Consider the following 17,771-nt stretch of genomic DNA (forward strand, 5'->3'; position numbering starts at 1 on the left):
CTCAATAGTAATAACTATTTACATCTTCTTGTAACATTCTCATATATCGGCCAAGTAGTCATATAACGAAAGCACCACCTCGATGAACTTTGGATCAATAATTATTTATTCGGCATCGTATCGAATTTCGTGTATTTCGGGTAACTATATATAATATTATAAAAATAAATATGCCTATATAATATAATATGTACAATATTGATAAATATAAACAATGGAATAATAATAATTTAGAAACATAAACCACCTCAGGTCATAAAAAAATAATAAAGCTTTTATATACCTGTGTGTATATGGTATATACAGGGTACATCAAAAGTCGCGTCGGCATTACTATAGAGAATGAATTCGATAACTCAAAACAAGCCGTTGGTAGAGTCTAGTGCGACCTTTGAGCTCCACACGAATAACTTCCCAGTATAATAAAAAGTTATAAAAAATACAAAATATCAAAAACTCGATTGACTCGCAACGACTCGATCGAATGTTATGAAATTCTTTTCGGATCATAATGCCGTTAATACGCTTCGAGCTTCAGTTAGTCGAAATCAATGAGGTACCATCGAAAGCGATGAGGTGCCATCGAATCGAGTCGATGAGGATATCTTCGCGGATATCATTTTTTGTTCGCGTGTTATTGCTTATTTATAAAAATCCCAAAATACAAAATTAGAACTTTTAATCTTGTATTTTTGAAATTTTGTTAAAAGACATGAATGTTGCATGAAATCGGAAATTCGATAATAAATTGCGCAAAATTGTATGTTGAGTTTAATAAATTTCTTTCGAAACTATTTTTGCATTATTCGATTGAAACAATGAAAGAACGTTCGAATAAAAAGTTTCCATTCTGTATTTTCAACTCAATTAAAGAATTATTTCCCCCAGAAATGTGGCCAGTACACTCTGTATGTAGTTATATAATATTATATGCATGATGGTATTTGATTTGTTCATTAAAAATTAAATTTCAAATTAAATTAAAACTTTTATATGAGAAGGGTTGCTTGCTTGCTTTACTTTTTATTTGGTTTATATTCGTAAAAATTATTTTACACAAATTAATCCAAATATGATATGAAAACTCAACAGTACGCTTTTCTTGGTATCAGTGATATCCATTAAGTTTACCTATTCGTTGTGTGCGTAGTCATGGTAGGGACAATAAAATCGATTCCAGCGCTTCCAGTGAAAAATTTTGGCGTTAAAGGGGGCTGTTATTACTAATTTGCAGTTCTTTACATGTTAATGTTATAGAAATGTCAAAGTAAAATTATTGTAAAACACGAATTAATTAAACTTAATGCATTAAAAATTGTGAAAATAAGAAATCAAATTGCACAAATAATATTTTTCAAATGTAAATTATCATAATTATTTATTTAAATTTGTGAGACAATAATATTAAATTTTTAATGTAAGTCTTAAATGCAATCCATACAATTATATATGCATCCATACAATTCTATAATTAAAGTAGTGTATCGTTACCATGGAAACGAAACTCACGCACGGAGCGAATATACTCTGGTTGTAATGAAAACCCTTTCATACTTTCATGTCAAATGGATACCCATTTTAATAATCGTTAAGGCATCTGTTTGTAATCGTTTAAAATTTCTGAATGATTTGACTTATTGTACTCTAATTTACTAATTATACAAATTTTGTTATTTGTTATATTAATTCTCCATTGACAGTCTTATAATGTGGCGTAATTTGAAAAGACAAAGGAAGTCTGAGACAAGAGGTTGAGCCGAAACATAACCAAAAGCCAGAACCAAACTGAGGATATCTTTGAAAATATCAAATTGTGAGCATAGCAAGTCAATCAGCTACTCAATAATATCATTTTGAGAAACTAAAAAGAATAAACAATAAACAAAAAGGTATTCAGTCAAGACGACTGTCGGGGGATGTCAAATACATTTTTCAATAGGCCTTTTCATCATGTCATAAACGCAAGTTCAGAATTAATTTTTTCGGACTGACAGCAATTATTTGGACTAAAATAGACGACATATGTTATTCATTTTACCACATTTGTTATAAATTTAGTCTGAAACAAAAGTGAATCATAATTTTAAAATTAAAAGTTATATGCAACACTTTGTATACGACTTTTCCCTTCCTATAAACCATTGCAATGCTTGTACGATCACTGTGTGAACATGTTTGTGTTTAGTTTAAGAAAGTATTACGTAGAATCAAATGGCTTATATACAATACATAAACGGAAAGCTTAAGTCTGCAGTTAAAAGCGACAAAGACATATCGATACATCGAGTTATTGATAAACGATTAGAAAGTTTGTTTTGTATTATTTTTATATACATTTACTCGTACATGTTACTTCAATCTGATGATAGTTTATGTATTAGAAGTAAGTCATTTGAGTATTTTGAACACAACAGCAGCGTTAGGATATTCTTATGGTACCCAACAACCCAGTCATAATGGAAGAGCCATGCCAAAAAACATTCGTTGAATTTATTAAAGCTGATCATTTGAGGTTTGGATATAGTAGTTATGTACACACACATACTGCGTCAGTCAAGCGAACGATAGAACATTGGTCAGAGATATGCTATGGAAACGGTTAAGTTTTATTGCATATAAATATTGTATATTGCATATAAATAACAGTTATGATTGTTAGTCAGTTAGGTGTTGTGAACAGGACTGGTCAGTCAGCCCTTATTTATGAACAGTAAATAAGTAAGATTCATTTATGATTTCCGTGGTATTTAAATAAATCTGATGTATTAATTGTTCATAAATAGGGACTGACTGACCAGTCCTGTTCTAACGTTGAACTGACTGACAATCATAACTGTTATTTATATGCAATATACACTCTGTATAACAATTTTCAGCTTTAGTAAATTAATTTAAGTACCACGTAAAACTTAACCGTTTCGATAGCATATATCTGACCCCTGTTCTATCGTTCGCTTGACTGACCGCAGTATGTGTGTGTACACAACTACCATAAGCAAAGCTTTAGTAAATTCAACGAATTTCTTTTGGCCTGGCTCTTAATCCATCAGTATACATTTTTCACAAAACATATACAGTTATACATATATATATTATTAATAAATATTTTACGTTCTCATTTCATAAAAAATTCAATCTAGTATATAGTTTTGAAGTTAAAACTGAAATAGACATATATTTTATTTAATATCCTCTATCTCTCTCATTTATTTTAAAATAATATTACATTTTATATAAATATTTTTCTATTTTTTTTATTTTACTCTGTTTTCTGAGTTTTATATACATGGATAGATGTGTGTATGTTATTTTTATTATTGTGAAAATTGCATACAGTGGCGCAATATACATATGTACCGTGGAGGAGCGGGGGGGGGGGTGCGGTGTGAATAGGGCTGAATAGAAAATATAGTGAATAGAAATAGTAAATATGCAATGTATGCTTATGCATCCACATATGGATGATATGAACTATTTTACTAAAAGTTATACTTACAGGATGAATGTCTGCAGACGCTCAACATAGAAGTGAAGGCAGTACCTAAGCGATTACGTGATTGTATTTACATTAACAAAAAAAAGTCGAAATATATTCTAAGATTGGTTATCTTGAAAGACATAAACAAAACAAAAAAATATGTACATTTTTTCGCCTAAAATACATAAAACCGACATTATTAGGGGATCGAACTAAATTTTTTTTATCACTTTGTTAAATAATTCTCACTTCACGATTAGAAAAATGAAGTTGGCTTTTAAAAATCTTTACTAATATGCAAGATATAAACGTTTAAAATTCTTGATTAAACAAAGAAGATACCCACTAGTGGCGTCATACGTGGGTATCGCCATAGAGATTACATATAAAACTTTGTTTTATTAAAAGGAGATGGGCAACCTTTGATTGCAATCTTTGATTGCTTATGACTTCTTCGTTTTTTAATCAATTTTTCTGTCATGGTATCAAGTCCAGTTTTACATTTTTATGGATAATATGGCCAATTCGACATCAAGATTATCCCCTATTTTGTTTTAAATTTTGAATTTATTAATTTCCATACATCCTTGGTTTGTAGTAAAAGCAAGGGGACCTTTTTATCTCTGATGCATACTCCACCAAGTGACAAATACAAATAATATAAATAATATCAATGGCCACGATGGGTTCACTGGAAAGCTTATTTTATGCTATTAAAATATGACTTTGAGTGTAAGGGCACCGTGTGTGGATTGTAGTGGTGGAGTCAATTTGCGATCTGACAAATGCTTAATATGTTGTTTTTTCAACGTAAAATGGCCTACGCTAAAATAAAGATTCAAAAATTTGATGTTACACCTATGGAATATTTCGGTCTAGGATACGTGAAACTAATTGGAATCCAACATTTACGGTATTATTGCCAGCATAAGATCCTAAACGGTCGATAACGATTCATTTTAGCCACCCTCGGTACTTAGGAACCAAAACCATATTTAAACACAAATGATATTAATTAATATACACTTATACCTGTAAAAACAATGTTTAACTATAAAAAAACTTAAATCAAAAATTTTTGTAATGAAGTTGTTTAAAACATCGTAATTGTTTTGTTATAAATTTCAGATATTGTCCCACCTAAAATAGCCTACTCTACGTTTACCTATAAATCCATCACTGAAACTAATTAAAATACTACCCTCAAATTAATTAGTATTCGAATTTAAATTGAAATCATTGAAGGTTCAGTAATAAACTAAACCAGCCCAAAATATATCTACAAACAGTTACAATCATCATAGCGCACACTTGTTGTGACGTCAGGAAATGAATCTATAGTATGTTGCCTTTGGGAATTAAAGTGAAAAATTCTTTTTTTTTTTAACTAAAATGTGTGTAAATAATGTAGGATGATATTATATTCGCTTACTAACGGTTCTCACTCATCACATATTCCAATTATATTTTTAATATAAAATGTGTAAACTCCTTTTTTGTAAGCAAAAAAAAATACACCAGATGATTGTACGTTAAACCAATTAAACTTAATTGATTTTTACTGTTTTCAGTTGTAAATATAACGAAATATAATTGTTTTAAGCTGCTGTTGTATTTTTTAATTATACACAAACGGTGAATGTAGGACAATATACAAGATAAAATTTTCAATTTTGTAAAAATTATTTTTTTCTCTATTTTTATTTATTGACAGTTTCTATTATATCACCGGTGTTTTCAGTACAAAATTCACTACATACTTAAAGTTTAAGCAACTTTTTTTTGAGGATTGATAAGAACAGGAAAAATTATTGATAACTGCTGATCAAAGTTGACAAGGAAATTAAAAGTTTGTTATTGAGTTGAAAAATTGCACGTTACATCTACAACATATACGGTCGATATAAATATTATCAAAGATAATAAATGAGAACTCTAGGACATTTCGAAATAAATTTTTGCCCCAAATTTCCTAGATAAATTTTTTGTATTTCGTATTTCGAAATACCAAATCGCAAGCTAATTGTCATAACTCTTATTATGTAGCTAATTCATACTGATGATGACTACTTGGTAGTCGAAATACGTCAAAAATCACAAGAGTACTTTTTTGATTAAAACTGATATACAAAAATATTTTTTATTTTGAAAAAATTCAAAATTTTATACTTTGCGCAACTTATTCAATCGAAGTTTTACACCTGTCTTATTCGATAAGTATCACAAGCTAGACAAATGAATCCCCGATTGATGAATGGGAACAGAGCGACGAAAATATAGGGCTTAATAAAATACCATAAGTCTCGCTGACTACTAGTTCTTTGACCACAATGAATACCAAGACTTGTGGTTTTGGGGATAAGATACATAAGATATTAAAGTTGAAAATTGTTATTTATTCTGTAAGTTGTTTTCATGAATGAAGTAAGTTTAACATTTAGTTTTGCTAAATGTTCCAACTATTTAATAGAATGTCGATAACAATAGTATTACTCACGCAGACAGATTTTCGAATGTCTGCGTATGTAGGTGTAATGCTATACCATTCTTTGACTCGCGTCGTTAATTATTTGTATTACAAACACAAATTAATTTTAATTATACAACAAGTGAAAACAAACAGTTGACTGAGTTAATTGTTGAAATACCATGTATAGATAGTGTTGATGACTCTGTCATATAACACATACATACATAATAACTGATATTCCCACATAATTAATACATACAATACAATTTGCGCATAATTTGCGCTTTCACGGGTAAACAGTAATGTTTACGAAAAAATGTTTTAAATGTTGTTTATTTTTTTATAAGGAATATTTTTTACATTTAAACTTTTGTTCTATCTCTAACAGTTTGAAAGATGGAGGAAGACCCAATTGACCTATATTGCTCATTTTCGAACTCGACCTCACTTTTAACGTCCGTCAGCACGCTAATTTCAGCTTGATATCTCTTTTCATTTTTGAGTTATCGTGATAACAGACGGACAGACGACAGACAGACAGACTTTGATGCCAATGAAAAAAAACAAAATGTTGTTCGAAGTATCAATATTTTTAAGCGTTACAAACTTGGGACTAAACTTAATATACATTAGTATATTTCATATACATGGTATAAAAATTTAAAAACATCCACAAAATTTTATACCTAGTTCAGTTATTTTAAAAGCTACAGTATTTCTTATTTTATGTACATAAATAATTTCTAGTTTGACGAAGGAACAATTTTCATAGAAACACCTACAAGTTTTTTCTTTTTTTATATATTGACTTCAAGTATTTTTACGGCTGTAGTGCTTCTTTCGTATCAATATTTACCTAACATGTGACATTTATACAAATAGATAATACTGAAAAGAATTTATCTATCCTATTTTATCAAACACTTGAAGATGGGTTTTCCTCTCTTTAGAGCTTTCGTTTTTATAACAATAGTGATAATTTATTTTGTTTGGTTTTTCATTTTTTTTCTTTCATAATAACACAAAAGTTTATGTGTGTACTCATAAATGGTGATATTTTGAATTCTTTAAGGATAGTATCTAGTAGTTTTATTTTTTTGCCGATAATTTAATTGACTTATTTTGTATAATTGCTTATTTTAATTTAATTGTGGAAAATTCCTATTTTTCTCTTCATGTAATCCGACAGATTTGATATGTAATTAGAGCCTATGCCTAACTATATGAAGCTACTTTCAAATTTCAAATTTCCAATTTTCTTATGACTTATGTTTTAGTCTGATTTTCTCACGGGAACAGAGATATTTACGAAAAAAATTTTCAAACAAAAGTTTTCAGTTTATCATTTTAACGTCTTGAACACGCTATAAAAATTACAGCTCCATATCTCTTTTTGTTTTTGAGTTATCATGCTGACAAGCAGACAGACGGGCACACGGAAATGAACTAATTAGATGACTTCATGACCTGTAGCAAAATTTAGATGAAAGTAAAACAAAGCTTATTGATTTCCAATAAATCTGAATTGACTCGATTTAAAACACAAAACAATTAAGTTATCTTAAAACACAATTTTTCTCCAGGACTTACCAAATTTTCTTTTTTATGTAGTTTAAGCCGCCCCTTATAATTGGTCGTAGATAAGCGTATCAAAACGTAAAAATAGTTTCTATGTTGGTAGAAAACTTATTATTTATCTACGTCCAATTTTTCATTTTCCAATTGTTCTTCGTTTTTGTTAAGAGACTAAAATATTTACATTCCTTTCTGAAGATGTCGTAATTTTCAATTTTCTTTCTTTGGGTAATAAAAAATAGCAATGAACTATATAAACGTCAAATGTAGACATATAAATGACCTTTTGAATATTCTATTCGCATAGACACCATTGACTATCCAAATTCATCTCTATTATAAATGAATTCTTTTCGCTCATTCCTACACAGTGTCACTGCGGCTATATGTTCAAGTATTCAGAACAAACATATATTCAGACAAACAATAGTAAAAAGAATTTTTTTTTTGTTTTATTGATGAATAATTTGCAACTTAAAACCATAAATAAAACTTAGATAAAGATAAATTTTTTAAAGTAGAGTTTCAAAAGTTCGTTTTTTATTTTGATACTATAGAGGTATAGTTCTAGTATATCTTTTTATTTTGATACTGGGCAATCAAATCTTCTTAACTGAACTAGTTGAAGCTAAATTTTAAAACAATCTATTTAATCCTTATTATATTTACTATTTAGTAAAAACCTGTAACTCATCGAAAGCGTAATTTTAAACTAAGCAAACACAAAACGATAAGAAAACTTTTTTTTCAATTTATTGCTTTGATTTTTTCGATTTTTCCAATTTGTCTTATTATAATACCTTGGGACAGGTTCCATTCTTTGAAAATATCAGCTAGTATATACGAAGTTATTGATTTTTGTCACTCTTACCTCCAAAAATTCGGAAACATTACATTTAAGTCTATCATATCATAATTAAAGAGATTTTTTGATAATCTGAAAATGGTAAAATCACTCAGTACACTAACGGACTGATCCAAAATTTTTGACTCTATTTTTTTATTCATTCATTAGATAGGCGGTTGTTTGGAGACCATAAATCTGATTTTGAGTATTCGGGAAATTAAACCTTTCGCCACCATCTTGGAAAATGACTTTTTGTACGTTTTGGACCATATCTTGCGTTTTATTCATTCAAATTTGATAATTTTTATGTCGTTGGACTCGCCTTCGTTTAATCTTCAATAAACGATTGATTAAAAAGAAGTAATTCATGTTCAAAGTCAAAAAATTTTTGGTGAGTTTCTTTTTGTAACGGTTTGTGTTTCTAACCTAATTTGCATCCTCGTGGGTAAACAGTGATGTTTACTAAAAAAAGTTTCAAACAAAAGTTGTTATTTTTTATAAAACATTTTTTTACAAAAAAAGTATTTAACGCCAATAATAGATCAACTTATAATATGTATATTTATTATTAAAATGTATAACATATAATTTTCTTTTATAATTTATGATATTAGTTTTAAATAAAGCTGAATGATTTATGTTTATGCAAAATCAAGAAAAGAATAGTTATTCGCTTTTAAAACTATATACGAAGATAACTCTGTTTATATAAGAAAGCAGATCCAACATGTATACTAAAAACTTACATATTGTAGTTTGTAGTGAAAGTCATTTATAACATCGATACCTACTCATTATAATCGAGAAAGTTTAATATATTTCTTATTGAAGTTTCATATCAAATATTCCACGTTCAATAATTTTTACATATTGACAGCAACATGTGTGTACTTATACGTGTCAACCAAAAGTTTGACTACAAGGTGTCTCAAGCTTTTACACAGTAAGAGAACCTTAAGCTTTTACAAATAATAATGTACGAATAACTCCTAAAAGGATTAAAAGCTAGAGCCACTAATTTAAAAATATAAAGAATGAATCGGAGCGACTCATGTTTTTGCGAGTAGTCATGTATGAGTGGCTACTACAAATTTATTTTCTACTTTTTAGTACAATAGAAGCTTTTCCCTTGCTAGGTATTTTTTATTTAACTTTTTACATGAAGCATAATCCTTGCATGGATGTATATGATGGCAAAGAGGTTATTTTCAAACCAAAGAAATTTGGAGTTTGAACTATGAACAATTGACCTATGTTCATAATTTGAACTATAAACAATTCGTATTAAGGATGTATGAGCATGGTAGTGGGGGCCCAAATTTAAAAATAGATATTTTCAATTTTGATGATAAATTTATATTATTACTTGACGATATAAGACGAAAAGTAAGAATACAATTTTTCGATATCTGGCTTAATTTTCAAAATATCGAAAATTGAAAATTTTGTTTAATTATTTAGCTTTCGATATTTCGAAAACCAAGACACATATCGAAAAATTTTATTCTTTTTTGTCGTCTACATTCATGAAGTTATAACAAAATTCATCATCAAAGTTGAAAATAAGATAAAAATAATTTCAACCCTTAATCTACCCTGCTCTTACATCCCTTATATGGACGGTGACACTTAGTTTTTTTCTTTTCTAATTCATTGCTAATATGTTTACTTTCTATTAAAAAGTTTTTTTTTAATTTGTTTTCATTCATTCCAAATGAAAATTATCAAAAACTTCCAAAATATGTCGTTTTTTGAGATTCCTCCATAAGAGCCAATGTATTTTATATCGATTTTTAATGACTTTTTTCTTAAAAATTTGCACGGATACCTAAGCTGAAATTTTAACCACATATTCTTTGAGTAAAAGACTACCTACAAACAAATTTTGAGCCTTTATATCAAACATTGTTGTCATGCTCATACATCCTTAAATAGCAAATACGACTAATTCTAAATAAATTACTCACAATTTGAAAACTTTATATTTTACTTTTACTCTACTATACCTTGGTTGCATGTACCTATATAATATTACTGTGATCCGGCTTTAATATCCGTTATTTTGCCTTTTTATTGTTACTCGGTTCATGATACATTTAATATATTATGTAAAATATAGTAAAAATTAAAATTTTGTTATCAATAAAAATAATATATTGTAAGAAAAATCAAATAAATAATAAAACTACCATATTATCTATAAAAATAACTTAGAGTGTAAAGCTTGCTAACTAAAGGATGCATTAGTTTAAAGGATTAATCCTAAAATTCCCAACTATGCATAATAGGATTGAACAGAAATATAAAAAGTTCTTGGAATAGTTTTCAATTTGTCTTCACTGGAACTGTTAATCTTTAATCAAAGAATGTTGTTTTAAAATGTACTTACATTAAATGTGGTTACTTCCCTGAAAAAAATTTTTATTAAAAAAGAAAATGATAATAAATTGTGACAAAGATTTTATTTTATATGATATATTTTTCGAACGATTATTTTGTTAACAATATCACCAGAAAGTTTCATTTCAAAGGAGAAAATGGTTATATAGAAACTTGAAGTGAAACAAATTTTGCTATATAAATATGAGGTTTTAATTTAATATTACTCAAAAGGAAATAAAATGTTAAAATGTTTTTCCTACCAAAATAATTTACAAAGGTTATGATTCAAGTTGATGTAATAAAGTATATGTCATGTTGGTTGTGGGAAAAAATTGTTCTCAGAAAAAATGGTTAGTTTATCGCTAAATTATTCGGATTTTTACCTTCAGCCACTTTGATAATCGAAAGAACTCTGTACAATTCGGAACGTGTTGATCAAAAGCTTCACGGAAAGCTCCAATCCAATTTTATTCTTGTTTATTTCTATAATTCTTGACATCCTTCACAATTATCAGTCATATTTTGGGGGGTGTTTTTACGATTTTCTGAGGGGTTGCAATGAAAAACTTGAAGTTTTTCCGTAGGTTACAAGCAATTCCGCGCCTAATGCAAAAATCGCATATTTCTAGCACGTTTAGAAGTGGTTTAGAATTTTTAAAGAGGAGTCAGCTTCACTTTATATACACATAGCATAAGACATTCGTATAAGACTACGCGCGTACTCTTATACACCTGAACACTGTGTCATCTTACACCACAGAGCCATTTTATGTAAATACATTTGCTGCTGCCGCCTAATGGTGAAACGTTCATACGAAAACAGTAATCGTTTTATTTGATACATTATACTTTTGAGTTGTAATTCTTGAGAAATGATGAAAATAAATAACAAATTACCCAAAAAAACTTCAGATTTACGTAACTAACTCTCCGTTTTACCACTTTTTCGATTTTTTTTCGTGGCACACTTTTACACTGTTAGGTGTTCTAAACACAATTGAAGTTAGTTTCAAGTCGTAAACCGTTTGGTCGCTAGCTTCACCGTGTACTCTTATTTCCCTCGTACTCTTAGAACAGCTTATCCTACTAGTATGATTCTCTAATCTTTACGGCTTATTCAGTGCGGTTAATATCATAGAATATTATACATAGAAAAGACCATGGCCCCAAATATGCGATATGATGAATGAAAGAGAAACTGCCAGTTAGTTCCTATGTGTCCTTGTCTAATCTACATGTAATCGGTTAGATATTGTTTACATTACACAAAATCTCTATGCATCATATGATTATGACATATGACTATGACAAGGACACTTACGAACTAACTGACAGTCTTCTCTCGTCATTCGTCATATCACATCCACTTACAGGCTAGCATATCCTTCTCGTTATCTTTGTATAATATTCTATGGTTAATGTTCAGAACCTCTAAAAAAGTAAAAGTAAAGATTCTTTCATACATGCCTATCTTCTTTACACATAAAATAATAACAATTGTGTGTTCTCTTTTATGATTTTAGGTACATTTATGTGAAGCAGAAGGTATACCAAATTTCAATGGTATGTCATCGTGTCATAAAAAACAAATTGTAATTGTAAAATCTTTATGGCGTGGATGTGGAGATTCAAAACGGTAAGTATAAAAACTTGTATTACTTGTATTATATTATATTATTATATGTAGTACTTCAACTTCAATAATAATAAAAATCATTTATTTTTCCAAATCATTGATTTTAATCGTTTTTCTTTTTGATATGTGTGTGTGTGTGTGTGTGTTGATTATTATTATTATTCTTATCTTTTTTTATTCTCTTGTAAATTGTTATATAGTCTCTTAAAGAATCAAGTGCATGAAGATAACATGTATAATAAAATTTAAATTAAATTTACTCTTATTGTGTTAATTTGTTAAATTTACTAATGTTATACCTACAGGGCTACTAAAAATAAATCACATTTTGTAGGTTTATTATTACAAAAATATCAGGCTTTTCTAAATTGGGGTTCACAAACCACATGAGCCGTAGAACAACTTCATATGATGCCTAAAAAACTGCCAGAAAATGGATATTACAAATTAAATTCTTACTTTCATTTTTAAAACTATTTCAATAACTACTCATTTCAATGAGCTAAACATGAAATAAACTGAAATTACTCCTGCTAAACTTAAAACTGTATGACAATAATTTAAGACTTAGGAGAAAATAAGGATTTTTCTTCCATTCTTTTTGTCATTCTCCTAAAAAAATTCATCGTCCGAATTTCAAATATATTGTGTTACAATCTACAATTAATCAGAAAACAATTTGATTTTGTCGGTTTTTTATATCTTCTTCTTCTCAAAAGTATTCCTCGCTTCATAAAACTATTCAGAAGCCTTCAAATTTGTGAGAAATATACCCTTCTTCAAACTTGTGAAAAATATAACACACATAAAATAGAGTCACAAATTTTCATGTTTTAACAACTATTTCGAATGTGTGTAAGAACCTACTTTATTCTAAGTTGTCCCTTATTGCTCCAATATCAGAATCTTTATATACCAATAATAAACTGAGAAAAAGGAAATTTGTATCCGTAATTTGATAGGGCAGGTAGGAAGGTGAAAAATCTTTTGTGAAAACGTTCTTTATTTTCAGGCAAGGAGGGTTTTGAAGAGAGTGCAACTGACAGCCTTCAACCCACCAAAGTAAGCTCTTGAAACAACTTGTTTCAACTGTTAGACTTTTCCTTTACTAAAACAACCTGTATTTTTGAGTTTCCCGAGTTCCACGCCTAATACGGTAATTTCCTGATGTTGAATTAGCTATATTATCCATAAAAATGTAAGAGTAGACATGATACCATGACAAAATTTGAAAATGAAATTTTAATTGATGAATTTTTTTCAACAACTCAATTAATTGTAGTAATCCTGTATATATAATCTAAGTGTATATAATACATTCAACAATACATAGATTTTATTATAGATATATATTGTTAAATCAACACTGTTTTTTGTTTAATTTACAAATTTTCATCATTATTGTTCAAATACAATTTTGTCTAAAATTATTTGATTATTTTAATAAGTTAAAAGTCTATGTTTGAGTTTAAATAATTATAACAAAAATTATTTTGTACATATGTATTATGTATGATTACTTCCTACCACCTCCTTTTTATTTAGGGTGTTCTAAAAGGTCTGTACAACTCTCTATCAAATATTGTATCAGAATAAGATTTAGCAAAATTTGCCTTAGTACGAAGTTTTTCATCCAAATTCAAAATGATATTATATAAAATTGTGAATGTCGACATTGTTTTGGAGATCAAAATAGCCTACATAAAAATTAAATTGATTAACAGCCCATTGACGTAGAACATGGGGTTTTTTTCGCCCCCCTCCCCCGTTTTAGTTCATCCATAGACGTAAAGAATTGAAAGTGTTTGTTTCAGTAAATTGAGTACTCTTGGTAAAAATTGGCTGCCCTTTATTTATAGCTTATACTCGAAATTTGCAATTTTTATAATTTTCGTTCAATAGGCTTGTTACCACTTCAGGAAAGTGAAATTGGTTTTTGAAAATCTATAAAACTCCGCAAAATATGAACGTTTACAATTCCTAATTAAACAAAGAGGAATATATAGGCTAGTGACGTCATTATCAGTTATCACCATAGAGATGCATATAAAATACATATAAAACTTTTTTGCTTAAAGAAGATGGCAAACCATCTTTGAATGACTATAACTTCTTTGTTTTTTAATCAATTTAAATTTCCCTTCCAAATTTTGTCATGGTATCATGTCTACTCTTAATTTTTAAGGATAATATGGCGAATTCGACATCAGGCAACTATTTTATTGTTTGAGATAGTCTTAATATCAAAAAAATATCTTTTTTATTTTTTTCCAAAATTATCCGGGTAATTTTTTTGAAATTTTTGACTTCTATTAATGGTAATAATTTTTTTGAATGTGCTAACAAACAAATACCGTTAACATAGCCATCACTAATTTAAATTTATGTAAATAATGATAATTTTTATCAAAATCTTAATAATAATATAAGAAATATATTTATAATTAAAAAAAGAATATTAATATAATATAAATATAATGTAATGTACTTATTACATTCACAGTCATATAGTTTTATTATATTATTGTTATTATTATTTTAGTTAGTTTCAATTATTTTATTTTACACTTTTATATAATTATAATAAATGTTTGTATTATAGAAACTTTTAATTCTTAATGTGTTTTCTTTCTCTCTACTCCAATTTTCAATTGGACTCTACTGTTTAGTTATAATAATAACTAAAAACTATCTACTTCTAGATTCTAGGTAGTATAGCTACACCTACCTAATACTTCAGTAGTCTACTACAATGTTCACAGTCAAGTAACACAATTATTATGAAAATATAATATAGAATTATTATTGTTTAACTTTCATATCCATTGTATAGAGTTTAGTGAAATGTGAAGAATATTTATACTTATTGTTTGTATTCTACTAATTAAAAATTTTTAATTCTAAACAGAATATTTAAATAATTTATAATGTATATTCTTTACTTTAATTTTTTTCTATAATAATAAAATATAAGCTCATAAAGTTTTTTTTGAAGTGAAAACTTCTTTAACGGCGTTGTACACTTTTTTTGTAATGGGTAAAAAATGTTAAACTCGCGTCAGGACACGTGACCTGATCGAAAAAGCGTAAGACTATGTCACAGTCAGTACACCGGCTCTCGTCCGATCACTGAAGTTAAGCAACATTGCTTACAGTCAGTACTTGGATGGGTGACCGCTTGGGAACACTATGTGCGGTTGCCTTTTTATTAAAAATAATTTTTTTTTTGTTTTGGTTTTTTTTTTTAAGTGAAGGCTTCTTTAGCGGCGTTATACACTTTTTTTTGTAATGGGTAAAAAATGTTCGTTCATGAAATTGTCATGTTTGTGTACGATAGCGCAATAAATAAATATTGTATTCTACCACATAAATGATAGTACTTTTATACTGATAATTAAAGCAATTCGTGCAAAATTATTCCCTGGCCATTCCAAAATATCAAAAATCCACAACGTTAATATTCAAGTTTTTACTTCTGCCGGTACTCCCGGAGTACAACCCGTCTTTTTTTTTCAATGAATGGTTATAACTTAGTTCTGTAGGACGAATAATGTCTCCTACGTTGCAATGGTTAAAACAAAATATTTTTTTAATATTTACGTATTTTTTTGGTGGCTTACGAGATAGATTCTGACAAGATAGACTGCTTCCGTCCTCCATTAATTCTGAAGTGTTAAATTTATCATAAATTTGTGAATTATTTCGTATAAAACCTCCTCAGAATATGTACGGTAGAGATATGTGGCCCGAAAGAACGCACAATCCCAGTCAAAGATATTGTCCCATTTGCCGCTTTGCATTAAGACTTGATATCGAACCCCCAAAATTAAAAGGGTGGTTTTATCGATAAAGCTGTAGCAAGAACCATAGACAGATAAATAGAAATAGACCTTTATCTATCTACCTTCATAAAACTTAGGATTTTTGGAGAAACTTTACGAGCGTATACCTGACCTCTTATTTATTTGTAGGGAGCATAATTCAGTGTAAAATTTTAAAATTACTCCAGTTTTTGGGGGAATGAATTGGGTCAAGCGACAAATAGTGCGATTTATTTGATTGCACAGCTTTTGCCATTTTATAAAGCTTTATGTTAGGCTAAAAATATATGTGGTGTGTATGTGGGAATGCGGACTCGTGAATGGAACGAATCTCAAAAGCGATTTACTAATTAATAATTAGATTATCAACTAAAATTTATACATTTTTTGTTTGTCCTGTTTATAGACAAGACTTCTTACGTGAAACAAGTTGGTTGGCTGGCTTACGAGATCAAAATATTGCACGTATTGTGGGTTTGTGTAGTCAAGACGAGCCAATGTGTGCTTTAATTGAACATTCGGAATTGGGTGAATTACCAAGATTTTTACAACGTCAAAGTGCAGTAGCCGAAACTGGTACATCAACACTTAGGTAAGTAGTAAAGTTTATTTAAAAATTTTACATTCAAATCATGTATATATTCTCCAAAGTAACATAAATTAACATTTGAATTCAATTATTTTTACATAGAGTTTTCTCAATGAAACAATTAGTCTAAAGACAAAGGTTCTGTAAACAATAATTGAGTTGGATTATTTTTAATCGATTTTACTTAACTTTCTTGGTAAAGAAACATTATCTATTTTCTTTTCTATGAAATAAAAAAAAAAAAAACTTTATAACCTACAATAAACTAGCCGACTAAAATAAAACCATTTTGTAATGTAATAAAAAGAAAACATTTTATTGTGAATATAATTTCCTCGTAAAAATGAAGTTTCAACAATAAAAAAGTAAATCTATTACATGATCTATAATGGTTTATATGTTGATAAAATTAAAGACTTTTTAATAACAATGAATATAATACAAATCGTAATCATATTTTGTTAACCTTTCAGTATTTAATAAATTTATAAATATAAAATATGACTATGACTCCGAAACCGGCGCAAGTAAATATTACCAACATCGGGGAAGTACTTCTTCCGCATTTGATTCTTTTTTCTAATAAGCAAGATGTCATAGCGATTTCATACGTGTTCCATTTTCACGTGAATCAAAGGATAAAGATTCACACATGGAAGCTCTGAAGTAAACTTTTCGTGTCTCTACATTTTATTGACTAGTGCCCTTTCAATAGTAGGTACTTAACGAGATTGGCTGAAATAAATTTATTCTTAATCAAAATTATTTAATTCAATTATATATCAAAACTAAATAGATAAATCTAGTCTATATCTTTAAGTATCTACTATTGCCCTCTGGTTTTCAGGGTACTAACTAGGAAATTGTGGGGATAATAAAAGTTAACTTGTGAGCTTCTATGTGAGTATCTGTATGCTTTGCCTGGACAACTAAAAAAAAATCTGGCACCGATACCCATACTCAAAACTCACTT

The 17,771-nt window shown here is 28.6% G+C and overlaps 1 protein-coding gene across 1 annotated transcript in view; it reads left to right on the forward strand.

Annotated features, from left to right (window-relative positions):
- LOC123295865 (discoidin domain-containing receptor 2-like) overlaps positions 1–17,771 on the forward strand; it is a 470,079-nt gene that overhangs the window by 432,496 nt on the left and 19,812 nt on the right. The window contains exons 11-12 of the mRNA XM_044877326.1: positions 12,276–12,388; positions 16,616–16,801. Of these exons, the coding sequence (XP_044733261.1) occupies positions 12,276–12,388; positions 16,616–16,801 (299 nt within the window). The remainder of the gene's footprint in view (positions 1–12,275; positions 12,389–16,615; positions 16,802–17,771) is intronic.

The sequence above is a fragment of the Chrysoperla carnea genome, chromosome 3, assembly GCF_905475395.1.
Source record: "Chrysoperla carnea chromosome 3, inChrCarn1.1, whole genome shotgun sequence".
Lineage (NCBI taxonomy): Eukaryota > Metazoa > Arthropoda > Insecta > Neuroptera > Chrysopidae > Chrysoperla > Chrysoperla carnea.